Here is a 20,213-nt window from a genome sequence, read left to right as displayed (position 1 = left end):
TGGATATTCAATTTTATTAAGAAAGAGAATCTTAAGAAAAGATTATGTGAAAGGAATACATTGAGGAAAAGGATAATATCGATTACGAAAATGATCAGGTACAGGATAAAACATGGAGTTCAATGTTATCCCCACTGAATGAAGAAACTCAGTAGTTTTTGATAGGTATATTACAAGGAGGTACTAAACTATCGCATAAACTGAATAAGAAATCAGCAACAGAGTCTGATGGAATATCAGCACTGATGTTAAAAGAATGTTCAGCTGAACTGGCTGTGCCTTTCAATGTGGTATAATTTGAATCTCAGCAGAGGGAAAATTCCACAACAGAAAGAATGTATGATAATTCTATTGCACAAGAGTGGTGTGAAGACAGATGTGTCTAATTATAGACCTATTAGTATCTGTGTAGTGATGGTGAAAATTTTGGAAAAGTTGGTAAAAGTTCGTGTACAGAAATGGGTGGACAGATAATCTATATTTGCAATTGAACAGTATGATTTTATCAAGGGAAAGTGATTTATACATAACTTGCTCATATTCAATAATAATAACCCATTATGGTTCAGTTAGACAAAGAGAATGAATAAATTATAATACTTTTGGACTTTGTCAAGGGTTTTGATAGGATACAGCATATGGAAAGCAGTTGAACATGGGACTGGATTATAAACTATAACTTGGATAAGAGAATGGCTGACAGATATCAAAAGGAGATGAATCTTCAAGATTTAATGTGACCACTGATGTACACCAAGGATTAGTTCTTGGTCTACTGTTATTCATTCTTTATATAAATGACATTGAGAGGGATTTAACAGAATACACAACTGTTTGCTGAAAGGAATGAATACAACATGATACTTTTGGACTTTGTTAAGGCTTTTGATAGGATAGAGCACATGGAAAGCTGTTGAACACATGACTGGATTATAAACTATAACTTGGATAAGTGGATGGCTGACAGATATCAAAAAGTGATGCATGGGAGGGGGGAATGGATCTTCAAGATTTAAGGTGACCACTGGTGTACACCAAGGATTAGTGCTTGGTTTACTGTTATTCATTCTTTATAGTAATGACACTGAGAGGGATCTGATAGGAGACATACAGATGTCTGTTGATGATGCTACAGGCAGGGTAATGAAGAATGCCAATGATATACAACACTTGTAGACTGACTCGAACAGTTTGGAATCATGGGTATGTGGAAACGGCTATCAGTTCAATTTTATAAATGAAAAATTATGCACTTTGGTGTGATGAGATCTCAAATGGCATATCACATCGATAGTGGCATTATGCTAGAAGAAACTGGTCAGGTCTTGGAGTTTTACTAGATAGGAAGTTGAAGTTCAAGGGCCAAATAGTAAAGATTGCAAATACAACTCAGAGGATAATTACAATGCTGAAACAAACACTGAATAAGGAAATCATTTTACCTCTAAACACAGCCTTCATATGACTTGCTTTACAGTGCACAGATCTTGTCTCTAGTTTCTGAGTTATGGATAGTGTAGAGCAAGTACATAGAAGTGTCAAACATGGTACCAGGACTGTGGAACATAGATTACGAGGATAAATTTAGAATTTGTGGACTGAACATGCTAGCAAGGGGTGCTTAAGGGTCAAAGCTCTTTAACTGAGAGGAGCCCTCCACATAGCCTTTAAAGGAATGCGGAGAACTGACCAGGGCTTCTGACCTAATGTCAAATCCTCATCTTCTCGTGGTGCACCCTGTTGGGTCGTCACCCGGTTAAACATGGCCCCTCGTTGTTTTTACCAGGGTAAACAGTGAAAAGTCAGCTACTGAACAAATCCTAAAAGACACTCCAACTCGTCACCAAAGTTCAACATCGGTACTATCAACATAAGAAGCCTGAATGGAAAAGAATTGGAGCTAGCTGAGGAATTGGATAAGTATACCAGATCGACATAATAGGGGTGACAAACAAAAAACACAAAATCTTGTGAGATCTTTCTGAGCAATAAATACAAGATGTTATATTCAGGCAATGACAATCAGGGAAAAGAAGGTGTAGCTATAGTATTGAACACAAATTACGAGGCTATCTTCTTGAATGGCAAGCAATATCAAGTAGAGTGTTGTGGGCAAATATCAGAATGGGAATTGGACAATGAGACTTATTTGTGCCTATGAACCCACAGAAGGTTCTGCTAAGGTAGAAGAGAAGTGGAGAAATTATTTGAGACTTTAGAGAAAGCAACTCACACAATGAAAAAGGAAAAGTTGGTCCCTGTTTGGGATCTAAATGGCAGAATAGGAAACGATTGTCAGACATACCAAAATATTTTGGAAAAAAGAGCAAAGCTAATAATAATGGCAAATACCTGTTGGATTTCTGTTCAGGACATGGACTGGTTATTACTAACACAATGTTCACATAAAAATGTGCACATATTTACATGGAGGGAAGAGGCATGGAATAAGAAAAGTCTCATAGACTATGTTATTGTTGATAGTGATGTTTTCTCCCTGGTTCATGACACCAGAGTGTACAGAGGATTTGAAATTGGAAGTGATCACCATTTAGTCTTGAGCAGGATAACATTGAATTTCATATTGAAAAGAATAGCATGTAAGAAAATTTTAAAGCGAATAAAAGTTGATCAGTTCTCAGATTTGAACTGTAGACTAAAATACACAAAGATTATTGAAGAAAAAATGAAAGAGTTTGAAAACAAGAACCAAACCTTGGAGATTCAGTGGCAAGCCTTGAAGAAAACATTGATTGATTCAGCCAGAGAGGCATGTGGTAAGGTTTTCTGCAAGGATAGAAAAATCAAAATGCCATGGTGGTCACAGGAAGTTAAAGAGGCAGTGAAAGAAAAGAAGAAAGCATATCAAAAGTTCCTGGCAAATAAGTCAACTTGTGCTCTTAGAGAATACAGAGACAAATGTAAGAAAGCTAAACACTATGTAAAACTAGCTAAAGAAAAGTCATGGGAAGACTTTGTTAAGAACATAGAAAATAAACATCAAGAAGGTCGCAAAATATTCTCTATGATATTGAAAAAGCTTAGAAATGAAGGAAAGAGTGCTGTAAAAGGAATTAGAGATGATAAAGGTGATATAAAAACTGGTGAAAAAGACATCCTTGAAGTATTGAGTAATTACTTCAAAAAATTGCTAAATGAAACAAGCAGTGATGACAGCATAGTAGTAAAAAACACTCAACAGACATGCAATCAGGAATGCATATCCATACTTGAAGTAGAAAAAGAAATCAAAAGCCTGAAATGTGGAAAGTCAGCAGTGGTAGATGATATTCAACAGAAGTGCTCAAGTATGGAGGTATAAAAGTCTAACAGTGGCTGCACTGCATAGTTCAGAAGGCCTGGACAGAAGGATGAATTCCAGATGATTGGAGTAGAGCTCTCATAGTACCTATATACAAAAAGGGAAATAAAACTGAGTGTGAGATTACAGAAGTATGTCCCTACTGAGTGTTCCTGGTAAGATATATACAAGTATATTTGAGAAACGGTTGAGAAGGATTGTGGAAGAGAAGCTTTGGCTGGATTCAGGCCAAATAGAGGCTGTCAGGATCAGATTTTCACTTTACGACAAATAGTTGAGAAATGATGGGAATATAACAAAGATCAGTACTTAAGTTTTGTAGATCTCGTAAAGGCATATAACATGGTGCAAAGAGAGAAGCTATTCAAAATGCTACAGTTGTATGGTGTCAATGAGGCATTATATCAAGCAATACTTAGTATTTGAGTTGGAAGTCAGCAATCAGAATTGAAGGAAGTACAGGAGGATGGTTTTATGTTAAATCTGGTGTCAGACAATGATATACATTATCCCCTCTTAATTCATTATCAATATGGATCACATTATGTAGGAAAGTGATATTAAAAACCTGATATCAAATTTGGAGATGTTAATGTCAGCTCTTTGCTTAATGCGGATGAATTGTTATACTTCTAAATAAATCTGCTACAAGATTCCCTGACTAAATTGAATAACTGTTGCAATAGATATGGTATGAAGGTCAGCAATAACAAGACAAAGACAATGAAAATAGGCAGAAGCTTGAAATTATCAACTGCATTGTGAATGGAGAACCTATAGAACAAGTAAAGCATTTCAGCTACTTAGGCATGATTTTTAGTGAAGATGGTAAATTAAATATGGAAATAGTCAACAGAATCAACAAAGCTGGTATGGTAGGAAGTCAATTGAATAAATGTATATAGAATAAGAGAGAAATTAGTCAAAACACTAAATTAGCTGTATACAAGGCAGTGTTCAAAGCAATTTTAACTTATGGATCTGAGAGCTGGATTAGGAATAAAACATTTGACCAAAGACCACAGATATGAGGTGAAAGATTAGAGGTTTGAACAAATGGCATCATTGGCAATGTCATATTAAAAATGAGAATATTAGGAAAGAAATTAATATTTTTAGCATCCAGGAATATGTTAGCAAAGTAATCTCAGGTGGTATGGTCACTTAAACAGAATGGGAGAGGAAAGATTAGCAAAACAAGTGTTCTTTGCCAGGTTGGCAGGAAAAAAACCCAGAGGAAGACCAAGATATAGGTGGAGTGATACAGTAAAAAGTGCCTTAGAAGATAGAAATATAAGATCTGATAATGTTGAAGTCTTGACAGGTAACAGATTGATTTGGAGGAAAATTGTAGATAGTGAGTTAGTAATGATATAAATTTTTCATGTAGTACAATCATATCCTGTACACCCCTTGAGGGTACATATCAGGAATTTGATGATGATGAGATGCTAGCAAACATGAGAGAGAGAGAGAGAGAGAGAGAGGGGGGTGTTAATAGAAACTTCTGAAAAGAACTTAAAGGATAGCAGCAGATGGAAATTTTCATTTTATGGAGAAAATGAGAGGGCATCCATGGAAATTGAGAGTGAAGCCAAGAAAGACGTGAGAGCAGATTTTTATCTCAGAGGGATGCATGATGGAATGGCTTACCTTTGGAGGTTGTGAGTAGATAGTGTGAATGATTTCAATAAGATGTATAACAGCCGATGCGAGTAATATGCAGCCTCCCTTGATGACTTCCTAGAGGTCTCAGGTAATAACAAAAATAATAATTATTTAATAATGATAATAATAATAAAAGCTATAATAAGAATTTCATAAAGTGAAACAGTTAAGTTTAACACACTTACCACACCAGATGGAAAACGATCTCTATTTCTTTGTAGTACAGATATTAAATCCCCTGCAGAATTACGACAGTGAAGAAACATGGGCAATCTTGTAGCTTCTGCAATGTCAAACTGGCATTCAAAATACCTATCAGAGATAATTTGAGGAAAGGGATATTCATAATGAACTAAGTAAACTAAAATAAAAAGTTGTGATTTTCAGTCATTATACAGCTGTCTTCTTCTTCTATATGAACTTAAAAAAAAAAAAAAAGTCATGTCATAAAATGTTAACAATTAGCACAACCTATGTCAAAAATAATACTCTCTTAGCTAATAAAGTAGTCAGTCTAGAGACAATTTTTTTGTTTATCAACACAGTATATACACAACACGTGCTCTTTTTATTTATGCTAACTTGTCTTTTATGCTACACAAGAATGAAATGAACATAATTTACTAAAAATGTTCAAACGAGTATCTGAATAACACAAATACATCCAGGATTGGATATAAGGTATCTATGGTTATTGGACCAAAGGTGATTAAAATGACAGTATCCCAATTTTTGAGTAAATTAACACAACCATAGTAGTTGCAATTCATGATAGCACTTCAGTGCTGATGACCTATAATGAACTGAAATTTCTTCCATTTTTTTCACATTTCCCATGGTTTTCTAGTTCTGACTTGCCAAAATGATGAGCAGCATATTCAGATGTTCTTCAAGGCAGATGTTAACAGTACTTCCAGTCTATCCATAGTAGGCCATTTTACATTTATACATATACACTACTGGATGTCAAATCATGGAGTTTGATGTGTGGTTTAAAAGTGGTGTTTGAAAACAGAATTTTCAACATACCACTTTTAAAAAGACTAAGATCTAAATAGATTGCCATAGTTCATACTATCCTATAAGAATGAAATATAAAGACAATATATCTGACAATACTGAAGACCTGATGACAAAAGATTAATTTGGAAGAAATTGTTGATAATATATTAGTAATAATGTAAACTTAATTATATAGTCCTATTATAGCAACCTCTTGAGGATAAATATCAGGGGAATGACAATTTTTTTTTCTGTTCAACAGTGCTAATATATGAGGGTGGTCTGAAAAGTTCTCAGCCTTGACTATAGTTGGCAACGCTATTGGCAAGATTTTTTTTTTAAAGTTTGTACATCTGTCATAAGCATCCAGGTGAAATGCAAGTCATTCTATCAAGTAGTTTGTTTTACACAGCTGTGAAGCAAAAGTGTTGTCTATATCCCATGAAATGGATAAAATTGAGTATCGCGCAGTTATACAATTGTTTGTAAAAGAAGGTTTAACGCCAAAAGAAATTCATTCGAAGCTCATAAAAGTTTATGAGCACTCTTCTCCTTCATTTGTGACAATTAAGAAATGGGCTGCAGAGTTTAAACAAGGCTGTTTAAACTCTGCAGCCTTGAAGATGATCCATTTGAAAAAGACGTCCAAAAAGTGTAACAATACCAGAAATCATTGATCAAGTGCACGATATGGTATTCGATGACCAATGAGTAAGTGCATGAAATTGCTGAGACTATACGCATTTCAAAAGAACGAGTAGGATATATTTTGCATGATGAACTGTATATGAAAAAGCTTTGTGCAAGATGGGTGCCCTGGTTGCTCACAGCAGATCAAAAATGCACTCGCATGAAAATCTCTGAACAGTACTTGGAGCATTTAATAAGAATAAAACTGATTTTGTGCATCGGTTTGTTACTATGGATGAGACTTGGATTCACCATTATACACCAGAATCCAAACAGCAGTCAAAATAGTGGACAGAAGCTGGTTGTTCAATGCCAAAGAAGAGAAAGTCAGTTCCATTCAGCAAAAAAGGCCATGGCACTGGTGTTTGAGATGCTAAAGGCATTTTGTTTATTAATTATCTTGAAAAGGGTAAAACAATAACCGGGGAATATTATTCCGATCTTTTAACCAGACTAGATGAAAAAATTCGTGAGAAAATACTCAGTTTGCAAAGAAAAATATCATCTTTCATCAGGGCAATGCACCTGCCCACAAAAGTGTTTTGGCAATGGGAAAATTAAGGGATCTGCACTATGAATTGTTGAAACTCTCGTAGAAATGTTTACAGTTGATTATACATGATTATTAATTAACTTAAAGAAATGACAACGTACCCTAGAATATAAATTAAATTAAACTTTAATATATACAGGTATCCCTTGATTAACGCAGTTAATTAATCCCTCGATGTTACTGCTATATCAAAATCGCGTTAATCAAGTCTAATAATCAATGGTAAAAATTACAATTCATCCATGATCGATTACTGTATTAATAATTCGTTTAATATGGTACTCTTTTAGGAAAGATAAAAAATGAATGCAAAGTAAATGTTTAATATATACTTGTACCTACATTATTTACTGCAATTTACTACATTATTTTTCAGAAGCCAAGTGATTTGATGAACTGATTTAGTCACTTGTGCAATGTGCCTCCTAAACTTCAATTCCCTATCCACCAACACTCCCAAATCCCTGGCCTCATCAATCTCCTGGAGTACGGTTTCACCAATGCAATATACTGCTGCTATTCTTTTCACCCCAAAGTGCATAACCTTACACTTTGCCACATTAAACTGACATCCATTTTTCCTAGCCTAGTCCTCCAAACTATCCAAATCATCCTGTAAAATTTTGACATCCTGTGCACTCACAATTGCTCTACCCAACTTTGCATCATCAGCAAACAAGTGAACACTTCCTCTCAAATCCTTTCCTATATCATTGATGAACAAACTGAAAAGCAGTGGTCCAAGAACAGAGCCTTGCGGTACACCACTAGTCACAAGCCGTCCTTTAGACTCCACTCCTGAATAAACCACACTCTGGTATCTCTCTTTCAACCACCCTCCTATCCATCTCACCAACCCTATATCTATCCCCATCTGCTCCAGTTTACTGATTAGGGTTCCATGTGGTGTACTGTCAAAGGCTTTGGCAAGGTCCAGTAGTATCACTGTAAACCCATTACCCCTATCCAGTTCAGCGTCACTGTGTTATAAAATGTGAGCAAGTTACTGAGGCACTATCTACCCTTCACAAAACCATGTTGTCCCCCATACAATATCCCATTTTCATCTATCCAATCCTGTATTCTTTTCTTGACTAATTTCTCTAAGACCTTGACAATGATTCCTGATATGCTAATTGGTCGGTAATTTACAACAGCAGTCTTGGAACCACATTTTATGCAATGGAACTATTTTCCCCTCTTTCCACCCCCTCGGGACTAACCCAGACCCAAGACTCAAATTAAACAAAATGGTCAAGGGTATTGACAATTCTCTAGCTGCCTCTCGTACGACACGAGCTGGTATACCATCCAATCCCACGGATGTATTGACATTGAGGTTATGCAACAGACTACTCACCTCCACTTCATTCACCACAATTCCCATATAATCTACTGGTTTATTCGTTTCTGCAATGTCACCACCTGGTTGATATATACTTGCAAAGTGCTCACTCAGTAACTCAACTATATCAACTGATTCAGTTACCTCCCTACCATCGGCATTCTTTAAAATCATTCTGCCATGTACATTTTCCTTTTACTTGCTACATATCTCAAAAACTGTTTAGGATTCTCTTTAGCCTGCATGGCCAATGTTCTTTCGTAATCCTTTTTTGCTTTTCTTACCACACTCGTTACCCTTCTGGCCTGCACTTTATACCGCTCATGTGCGTGCCGGTCACCTTTCTCCTTAAATTCCCTCCATAGTTGTTTCTTTTTTTGCAGCTCAAGCTTAATGGTGTTATTCATCCATTTAACCCCTACTTGATTTATTATTCGGACTCTAGGTATACAGTCAGCCATTGCTTCATGCAAACACTTCTTAACTGCCTCCCATGCACTATCAACTTCTAGTCCTTGCAGTTGTACATGCCATGGCACTGAACCAATCAAACTCCTAAGCTTGTCATACTTTCCAGCCTGATAATTCCACATGTACCCTGTCTTAATTGAAAATTCCACACCTTTAGCCACCTCCCAAGTCAAGACCCTATGATCACTCTCACCAATTGGTGGCAATGTGGTCATATTTGTTACAGCCAAATCCTCAAATGTAATTACTAGGTTAAGCACTCTCTGACACCTAGTATTTTCCATTACATGCTGTCGCGGATAGTTATCCCTTAATAACCGCGTAAAATCCAATTCCTTCCTCCCGTGTGTCCTCTCCTCACTCCAATCAATGCGACCATAGTTGAAATCTCCCATAATAATTACCCTCCTTCCACTCATTTCTTCTATTTGCTTGTGCATACTGTCACCACCATTTTTTCCATCACCTGGTCTATAGCAGCACCCAATTGTATATTTAGTTCTGCTAGACACAATCTCACACCAAATGGCCTCAAATGTGCTCTTTTTCTCTATCCTGCAATTCAACTTCTATTCTCCTTGGCTGTAGCTCATTAGCTATCATGAACAATACTCTCCCCCCCCCCCCCGTTTTATTCTCCCTGTCATTCTGGAAAACACTATATCTATCACATTGAATTCCACTAGCTATATCATCTACAGTCATCCATGATTCACTAATACCAATAACCTGTGGTCTGGAAGTGCCAACCATGGCCAAAAACTCTTCCTTGTTCCTAATACTCCTAGCATTAGTGTACATGAATTTAAGACCCCCATTAGCCCCAACCCTACCTTGATGCCTTATATTAACTATCCCACTCTGATTTGTTGTCCTTATTCGCTTGGGCATATTATATTCATTCATACATTCAACTGCCTCCCTAAGGACTGTATATCTATCCTTCCCCCTTAATAAATCTAGTTTCCCTGAATTTGCACATCCACTACATTCAGCAACACGTTCTCAAGTCTCCTTACACCGTAACCATTCAAATGCAAGCCATCCATCTTATATAGATCCTTTTGCCCAACGAACTCACTCCACACATCCACAAATTCCACACCACTCATCATACATAACCCACGCACAAAGTCATTCGCAATTATGGCCCTCGTTTTTAACATTTCACTGTCATACCGTGGCAAAAGACTAATCATTCTAACTCTCTCACTCTTTTCTTTTGCTACCTCAAACAATTCATTCAGGTCTTCTATCATTTCCATTTTATCTCCTTTCAAATCATTCGTACCTGCCACAACAATCATTTCTTTCACCCTTTCCTTTTGCTCTCTAATAGACTCAGTTACATCCTTTATGGTTGCACCAGGTTGGTACGATTTTGTCAAATCCTCTACTAATGAGTCTCCATACAGCACTCTATCCTTCATTTTGTCCATGTTCACACTCATACGCCTATTTTTCCTGTCATACTTTTTATTATTGGCTGGTTCAATCAGTCGATTGAATACATAATGGTTTAATAATAGTAATATATGATGGTATAAAAATAGTAATACATGATGGTTTATTTATTTTCAGTTACAATCTAGAAATTATTGAACAAAGAATAAAAAGCAAAAAACTAAACCATACTATACTAATATCGGAGGTCGCAGTATCTCTTAGATATAATTTACTGTCAAATATCACAACCCTTTACATAACATGTTAAAGCCAGCAAAAAACCAAACTGACACTTGTAATATCACTTGTAATATATGAATGCACAGCTACTCATGACCTCCAAGCTATACACTGAATTGTGTAAGAATATTTATATTAAACACTAGGGATAGGGCACCCCCCCCCCGAGTTCCAGGCTGGTTCTCCTTGAATTCTGATGACTCGATACTCAGGTTAGCCCAAGTTTCAAAATGTTCTGGAAAATGTGACATAAAAAGGCTTATCATTTTATATATATAGAGTAGATTTTGCACGTATCTCTCAGATCAACTGCGAGCTCTGCAGGGTTAAAGGCGCATTAATCAAAACTCTTGCCATGTATATCAAGGGATTGCCACAATTAATTTTGGCACGTTAATCAAATCCCGCGTTAAGCAAAAGATACCTGTATGTCCAATATTTCGGCAACGTCATTTTGCCATCTTCAAAGGAACTTAAAAATAAAGACATGTACACACAGTAAATGAGGATGCCCTAACCTAAAAATGATAATGCCCTAACCACTGAACTAAATCACATCCTCAACATGTTCTCAGCCAATGGCTATCCCCCCCCCAAAAAAAATCCAAAAAATATTGAAACCAGTAAACCACAATCCTCCCTCCCTGTCACAACAAGAATTACTCTAAATTCATCACCATTCCCTATATCCGAGGCACCTCGGAAAAAATTACCAAAATCTTAAAAAAAAAACATGACTTGACCTCTTGTTACAGACCAAATAAGAAATTGGCATCCCTTATCCGCTCCACTAAAGACCAACCACTTCCCCTAGACCATAGGTTCTCAAACGTTTTATTTCTATCTGACATGGTAAATTTTCAAATGATTAAATAATTGAAATAGAAAATTGGTAAAAAAAATTGATCGTGTAAGATGGGCATAAGATGAATTAAAATTCAATATTTAAATTTTAAATGATTATCTAATTGCAAAATCATGAAAATAATTAATTTTTAAAATATATATATTATTAATTTCTTCTATAAAGAGCCACCGACCCCTAAACTGCCTGAGCGCCCCCAAAAGGACAACATCTGTTTTCACCAGTATAGCCACTCTGGTCTGGATACATGCCACAGAATACGGTGAAAGAAAGCCACCACAACAAACCATAGCAAGTTCAAATTTGAAAGACTTTTCATGGAATCAGCCACAGCCCTAAGAAACATGCCAAACTTCAGCAAATTTGGTTGCATGAGACTGCCTCAAATTTGGGAGACGTACATCAGGAGACCTTCAGTCCAACAGCCAAGAATACCTACTTAGCCCACTAGGGGGGGCACCATCAGGACTTTTAGGAGAAACAATAGCTTCCTGCTTCATCCTCATTTACTGTGTGTAGTGCCTGCGTGCATGTGTTTTTATTTTAAGTTCTTTCGAAGAAAGCAACGTGACGTTGCCGAAATATTGGAAATATATATTAAAGTTTAATTTAATTTATATTCTAGGGTACGTTGTCAATTCCTTAAGTTAATTAAGAATTGTTGACACATCTACCCTATTCCCGAGATTTGGCTCCCTCTGACTTCTATCTCTTCCCAAAATTAAAACTCTTCCTCGTTGCTCAGCATTTTTCTTCGAATCAAGAGGTGATTGCATCTGTAGAGGGGTATTTTGCAGTTCTTACTGAGAACCACTACAGGGATGGGATAATGACACTGGAGCATCGCTGGAATAAATGTATTAATCTTAAGGAAGATTATGTTGAAAAATAAAAATAAGTTTGAAATTATAAATTCGTTTTTTCATTGTTAGGCCAAGACCTTTTCCAACCACCCTTGGATTTCTTTATGGTATCTTTCATGGTCAGTATTGAAAAAGAACTGAATAAAAATCAGGGCATGGGTGGGAATGTAAAACTTACAGACACATCAACTACTCAGGGAGCACTCAGTCTCCATTCATGCATGGCTCCAACAGTGTTTCCTGCAAACAATATACTCACACTCCCTCCAGGCATGATGGCAGAGTAAGAATCAGCAGGATTATTTACTAGCTAGTTCTTAAGTCTCCTGATGTGTTACTATCATCAGGATTTTCAACTAGCTGAGGGTGCAGCAATAAAAGAGTTCCTTTAAGACTACTTTATTGCTGCCCCTTTGAATTAGAAAGGTTCTTTAGCATATTATTATTTTTGGGGGGGGGGGGGGTTCACTCATTCCACATATAAGAAAAGAAGAGGTGTAGAACAAGAGACCAAACAAGAACACAGACTCCTCAGCCCTCCACAATAAACAATGTAGTGGTTTTCACTGAGTGATGAGTCATCTACAGCTACATGTCTAGCTAATAATTCCTCCAACCGGGAAAGTATGTTTTTACGACAGTAATAGTGGTTAGAGTCTACTTCTGAAAAAGAGACCACACTGCAGGAAGATGGGGTTGGTTTAAATTGGAGAAGCTATATTTTGCATGTCACCAGAACCCAGAATATTACTTATATTCTAATTACAAATAATATTTTTCTAATTTCAAACTATACAATCATGAAAAAGGAAAAGTTGGTCCTTGTCGGAGATCTAAACAGCAGAGTAGGAAATGATTACAGACATACAGAAATGTTTTGGGAAAATTTGGAGAAGAATGCGAAGCTAATAATAATGATAAATGCCTGCTGGATTTCTGTTCAGGACATAGATTAGTTATTATTAACACCATGTTCCAACATAAAAATGTGCAACAATTCACATGGAGAGAAGATGCAAGAAATAGGAAAGTCTCACTGACTATGTTAGTGTATAAAGAAAGTAGAAAGTTTTAAAATAAATCAAGGTTGAGCAGTTTTCAGAGGTGAACTGTAGACTCAAATATATAAACATCATTGAAGAAAAAATGAAACAATTTATAAAAACCAAACCTTGGAGATTAAATGGTGAATCTGGAAGAAAGCATTAATGATTCAACCAGAGAGGCATGTAGTGAGCCTATCTGTAAGGATAGAAAAATCAATCCCCATGGTGGACTCAGGATATTAAAGAGGCTGTGAAGGAAAAGAAGAAAGAGTATTGAAAGTTCCTGGCAAGTAAATCAGATTGTGCTCTTAAAGAATACAGAGAAAAATGTAAGAAAGTGAAGCACTGTTTAAAACTAGTTAAACAAAGTTATGAGAAGACTTTGTTAAAAACAAAGAAAATTAAATATCGAAAGGTTGCAAAATATTCTGTAGGCTATAGAAAAAGCTTAGAAATGGGGGTGGGGCCTACTGTAAAAGGATTCAGAGATGATAAAAGTGACATGAAAACTGAAGATATTCTAGATGTCTGCAGTAATTACTTTGATAGACTGCTAAATGAAACAAGTGTCAGCATGATGGTAGAAAACTTCCAACACGCATACAGTCAGGAATACATGTCCATGCTTTAAGTAGGAAAAAGTAATAAAAAACCTGAAATGTGAAAAGGCAGCTGGAGTATATTTTATATACTCCAGCTGCCTTTTCACAGCAATTCAGCCAGTAATGCTCAAATATGTAGGTATAAACATTTTACAGTGGCTACATTGCATAATTCAGAAGGTCTGGTGAGAGGCTCAAATTCCAGATGATGGAAGCAGAGCTCTCATAGTACATATCAATAAATAGGGAAATAAAACTAAATGTGAGAATTACAAAAGTATTTCTCTACTGAGTGTTCTTGGTACGAATTTTGAAAGAGATGCTTGAGAAACAGCTAAGAAAAATCATGGAATGGAAGCTTGGTGAAGAACAAGCTGGATTCAGGCCAAATAAAGGTTGTCATGATCACATTTTCACTATAGGACAAACAGTCAAGAAATCTTGGTAATACAACAAGGATTTGTATTTAAGTTTTGTTGATCTGGAAAAGGCATATGACAGTAAGGTGCCAAGGCTCTTCAAAACACTACAATTATATGGTGTAAATGGGGCATTATATCAAACAGTACATAGTCTATTTAAGCTATAAGTCAGTAGTTAGACTTGAAAGAGGTACAGGAAGATGATTTGAGGTGAAATCAGGTATGCAACAAGGGTGCATATTATCTCCACTGTTATTCATTATCTACATGGATCACATTATGAAAGAAAGTGGCATTAAATTGGATATCAAAATTGGTAATGTTTATCTTAGCTCTTTACTTTATGCAGATAATGTTATGCTTCTGAATAAATCCAGTACAAGTCTGTAAGATTCCATGACTAAATTGAATGACTGCTGTAATAAATTTGGTATGAAAATCAGCAATAAAAAGACAGACAATGAAAATAGGCAAAAACATTGAAAATATCAACTGTATCCTGAATGGTGAAGCTATAGAACAAGTAAAACATTTCAGCTATTTAGGCACAATTTTTAGTGAAGATGATAAATTAAATAGAAATACACAACAGAATTAGTAAAGCTGGTATGGCAGGAAATCAGCTGAATAAATTTATATGGAATAAGAAAGAAATTAGTTCAGAACATTAAATTAGCTGTATACCAGAGTGTTCAAACCAACTTATGGATATGAGAGTTGCGTTAGAAATAATACACTTGATCAAAGACTGGAGACCTATGAGAGTTCTGAGAAAGATTAGTGGAGTGAACAGATGGCATCAATTGCAGTATCATATTAAACATGAGGATATTAGGAAAGAACTTGCCATTGTTAGCATTCAGGAATGTGCTAGTAAAGCTAATCTCAGGTGGAATGGTAATTTAAACAGAATGGGAGAGGAAAGATTAGCAAAACAAGTGTTCTTTGCCAGGTTGGAAGGAAAAAGACCCAGAGGAAGACCGAGATGTAGATGGATTGATACAGTAAAAAGCACCTTAAAGGACACAAATATAAGATCTGATTATATTGGAGTCTTGACAGATAAAAGATTAATTTGGAGGAAAATTGTTGATCAGAAGTTAATAATGGTATAACTTTCTTATGTAGTACTATCATAATTATCCTGTACGCATCCTAAGGGTACATATCAGCTTTTTCTTCTTCTGCAACTTGTCCCACTTAAGTGGAACAAGTTGCAGAAGAAGAAAAAGGGACACAGGAGGCCATCACTGGAAGCCATATAAGGATATTGTGAAATATCCTTATGCAGGCTTTTAGGATGAGGAGTGATATCCTCATCCTAAGTGCAGAAACAGTAAATGAGGTTAAAAATGGTTTGATGAGCTGTGTGTACATTTTATAGCAGAATTCCGATAATAATACTTTTGATTCCATGGAGATCTGATGATGATGATACAGTGCGAATCTCACTATAACACACATATTTGTAAATTTAGGGACACAAAAACACATGTGTTGAACAGATTATTTTATTAATTACTAATAAAATAAAACTTGACGTTTCGACCCCTATATCGAGGTCATCATCGGAAGAATACAACTGTATAAGGAACCAAGCTACATGCTCATGCCCTGTATACCGATAAACTAAATCTACACAGTTAATAAATCCTTTTTCCTAGCCTGACCTCTAGTGATAAAAAAATAAAAAATAAAAATAAATAAATAAAATTACTTAATTAAAAAATAAATAAAAATAAATAAATAAATAAAATTACTTAATTAAAAAATGAATAAAAATAATAATAAATAAAATAAAGTAAAAAATAAAAATAAATAAATAAAATTAATTAATTAATTTAAAAAAAAATATATATATATACAACTGCAATAAACTGCTAAAGTCCTCATGTATTAATATTCTTCTGGATAGTTCTGATTGTTATAAAATGATTTCTTTCAGTTGCTGTTGAATGTTTCAAACACCGCACCAAAACCTGGATTGAGAGAAAATTTAAAGAGTCATGTGAAATGCTTAAACACAACCCAAATCTCAACAAAAATGATGGCCTAACCATTTCAAGAATGTGGAGGACCCATCTACAACCTGTATAACAACCTAAACTAGCCTTAGAAAAATCCACTACAAGAAGACAACCTGGTGAAGTGTTTCGAACATTCAACAGCAACTGAAAGAAATCATTTTATAACAATCAGAACTTTCCAGAAGAATATTAATACTGAGGACTTTAGCAGTTTATTGCAGTTGTATATGTTTATTTATAATATATTTTTTTAAATTAATTAATTAATTTTATTTATTTATTTTTATTTTATTTTATTTTATTTATTATTTTTTTAAATTAATTAATTTTATTTATTATTTTTTTTTTTTATCACTAGAGGTCAGGCTAGGGGAAAGGATTTATTAACTACGTAGATTTAGTTTACTGGTATACAGGGCATGAGTAGCTTGGTTCCTTATACAGTTGTATTCTTCCGATGATGACCTCGATATAGAGGTCGAAACGTCAAGTTTTATTTTATTAGTAATTAATAAAATAATCTGTTCAACACGTGTGTTTTTGTGTCCCTAAATTTACAAATATGAGTGCTGATCACCGTGTAACCTTAAAAGAAAGAAGCACTATAACACACACACACACACACACACACCACTTTAACAAACTATTCCTGTGATCCCTATGAGTTTGCTTATAATGAGAAATGACTGTAATAATAATAATTTTGCAGAAAGCATACCACACATACATACAGAGAGCCTTTACACTTTCCCAATGAAATCAAACTTGAAATGGCAAGTCGCCTTTTAACATAAACATTAATACCATAATTCATTGTTATGTTGTTGTTTTCTTAAATATTTTACCTCTATTGTTCTCCTTGTGTACACTGAGATCTGGCTTCTAAACTGACTTTCTGTGGCCGTTTCTCTCTTCGAGCTCTGACAAAATTTATTTGTTAATGCTGCGCCAGTCAGAACTCTAGGATAGAAATTCTTATCCGAAGAAACTTTCCCACAATTCAAGTAATACCTTATATAGCTTAAGTAGCTAGGTAGATTGAGATTTCAGTATACAGTCACGGCCTTGACAATCTTAAATTCCCCTTTTTTCCTCTAAACATAGGTTCGATATTTTCGTGAGTGGTAAAATACAATCTCTTACTCAGACAAACTCAGGTATACATGGAAAAACACATTATTTATCTAAGAACATTACAATTTAAACAACACATATAATCAAGCAAATCAAGGTTAATACTAAAATACAAGTAAAGCAGGGTAATAATAATCAAACAGATAGGCTATTCAGACACACTCATGAGAATCTTATGTTCATCTATATCACAAACATGGATGTCGGTATTAAACTAGATTACTGCTACTAACGACTCATACACATTAAACTTGGTCTAGACAACTTATGAACATAGACTACCAGCTCAATTTGATTAACATAACACAGGAAATTGTCTCATGATTTTCTCTCTCTTCTTTTCTAAACTCTGTCCATTTTACACCTTCGTCACCAATAGATAACACATAAAAAGAAGATTTGTACATTACCACCTTGTTAGATGATTTTCTCAATCCTTCTGTCTGTTCTTTGTTATAGATTGTCCCTCTGTACGATGGATTGCTGCCATGTGCTCATCCCCAATTTGCCACTTGTTTCTTCTGGGCTCACAAACTTTTCGGGTTGCATTTCTAACACGATTTACCTTCAAAGGAATCTGTTGCTGCTTTCTCATCAGTTAGAACCACACCGATGGTCTAAAACTCGAACACTGCCATCATCTCGTGCTATACTTTCTTCGACTTGCGTCGCTCAGCAATGGGAAACATGCTGCCGCTTTGCCGTCTTCACACGTCTTGTCGGATATCAGGCATGCTGATCCACTCGGGAACTTCAAGCAAGAGATCCACAGGGAGGGCACACATGACCGGGGAACACCACAGGAACCAGGAGAAAAATGTAAAAGGAAGCAAAAAAGTAGTGCTCCCTCAACTATGTGAATCTACATTTTAAACCCTGTTCTAGCACCCTTTTTCCGCACTTCAAACTTGTCTATGACGCTCTCCCATTTGCTATCACCGAGTGATGTCACCTCCTTGCTGTACGAGCATCGCTTTTTTCGGGGAACGTGAATTTCTTGCGCCTTCCACGAATGGCTACTCATTGCTCGTTACGTCATCTTTGGTGGTCAAACTGCAACCTTTGAACTTTAGTTCGAACGGTGATACACGACTTTATACATGGCATATTTTAACATTGATGTTTTTGACAAATTAAGATTCCATCTATTTTAGACAAATGACCTTAAACATGGTACAATTTAAAATTTATTTCCTTCTTCGATTTCATTTTAATTTAAGATTCAACCTCTTCTTTTATATTTTAATTCTTTTTTAAGCAAAGTTAATATCTGCATCTTCGCATATTATGTCTGTTTTGCCAAGAGTACAAGTGTGCTTTTGCTTGATATTGTTATTCTTGTTAAATCTTGAATGGAGCAGTTATATTCTTGATAGAGCCATCATTCAAGATCTAACATCATCTAGTTAGAGACTCTGATGAGCAAAGAACAGATGAACATGTTAATAATTTCTAAACTTTCCACATTTTTTATATTTTTTATATCCCTCTTTTAATAGTTTTATAAAATAATTAATGTGCAATGCTTAAGCTGTATATTCGACATCAATTAAAAGGGAATAGTATTTTCATTATTAAAAACCTAATCCATGTTAAAAATATTTAACACTTTACCTCAACTGAGTTTCTTTTGGGCAAAATTCTAGCCTGTCATAGTCTATTAAAAAATGAATGCTAATTAGCATATTAATATTAAAAAATTATAGATAATTGGCAAATTTTATAAATTTTAAAATTCTATTTTATATATATATATATATCTATATATATATATATATCCAAATCTATCTATAATCAAAATCAATCTATCTAAAATACAGAACGAATGGATGATTTGATTGATAATGAAAATGGTGAGATAAATGCGAGTAGTGAAATTGCATGTTTGAACGGAGCAATACACAGAGCAAAAAGGCAACTGGAGCATATGGAAAAATGTGTGCTGAACCGGCGAAATAATAACCGGCGAAAGTCTGTGACGACATATAATAGAATGTTCGTAAACGTCAATAAAATGAAGGAGCGAATGCTGTATGGGGATGCTGTATAGAGGTGTGATAGCTGAGAGTTTGACGAAGTCGTACCAGCCGGGTGCGAACATAAAGGACATCAGCGAATCTATTCGAGTGCAATAGACAGAGGGTGAAAGAGATGATAATCGTGGCAGGAACAAATGATTTGAAAGAGGATAAAATGGAAATGATAGAGGATGTGAGGGAATTACTTGAGGTAGCAAAAGAGAAGAGTGAGAGTTAGGATGGTGAGTATTTTACCGCGGTATGACAGTGAAGTGTTTAGAAGGAGGCCCATAATTGCCAATGACTTTATGAGTGGGTTATGCATGGAGAGTGGTGTGAAATGAGTTCGATGGGCGAAGGGACTTATATAAGATGGATGGGTTACATTTGAATGGAGTTGGTGTACGGAGGCTTGAAAAAGTGTTGATGAATGATGTGGAAGTGGATGTACAGATTCAGGGAAACAAGATTTATTAAGAGGGGGGAGGGAGTAGATATG

At 35.4% G+C, this 20,213-nt stretch overlaps 1 protein-coding gene across 2 annotated transcripts in view; it reads right to left on the bottom strand.

The window, feature by feature from the left end:
• The window catches only part of LOC150095289 (deoxyribonuclease TATDN1-like), a 336,553-nt gene that overhangs the window by 142,639 nt on the left and 173,701 nt on the right, over nt 1-20,213 (bottom strand). For both annotated transcript variants that reach the window (XM_090410767.1, XM_090410769.1), the window contains exons 6-7: nt 19,311-19,353; nt 5,176-5,302 (exon numbers count right to left, since the gene is read on the bottom strand). In XM_090410767.1, coding sequence (XP_090266893.1) covers nt 5,176-5,302; nt 19,311-19,353 — 170 coding nt within the window. The remainder of the gene's footprint in view (nt 1-5,175; nt 5,303-19,310; nt 19,354-20,213) is intronic.

Source organism: Typopeltis vanoorti, chromosome 20 (assembly GCF_054136105.1).
Source record: "Typopeltis vanoorti isolate ZY-2024b chromosome 20, IOZ_Tvanoo_1.0, whole genome shotgun sequence".
NCBI lineage: Eukaryota > Metazoa > Arthropoda > Arachnida > Uropygi > Thelyphonidae > Typopeltis > Typopeltis vanoorti.
Note: the sequence above shows the minus strand (reverse complement) of the source record. Positions and strands in the feature narration are given on the sequence as shown.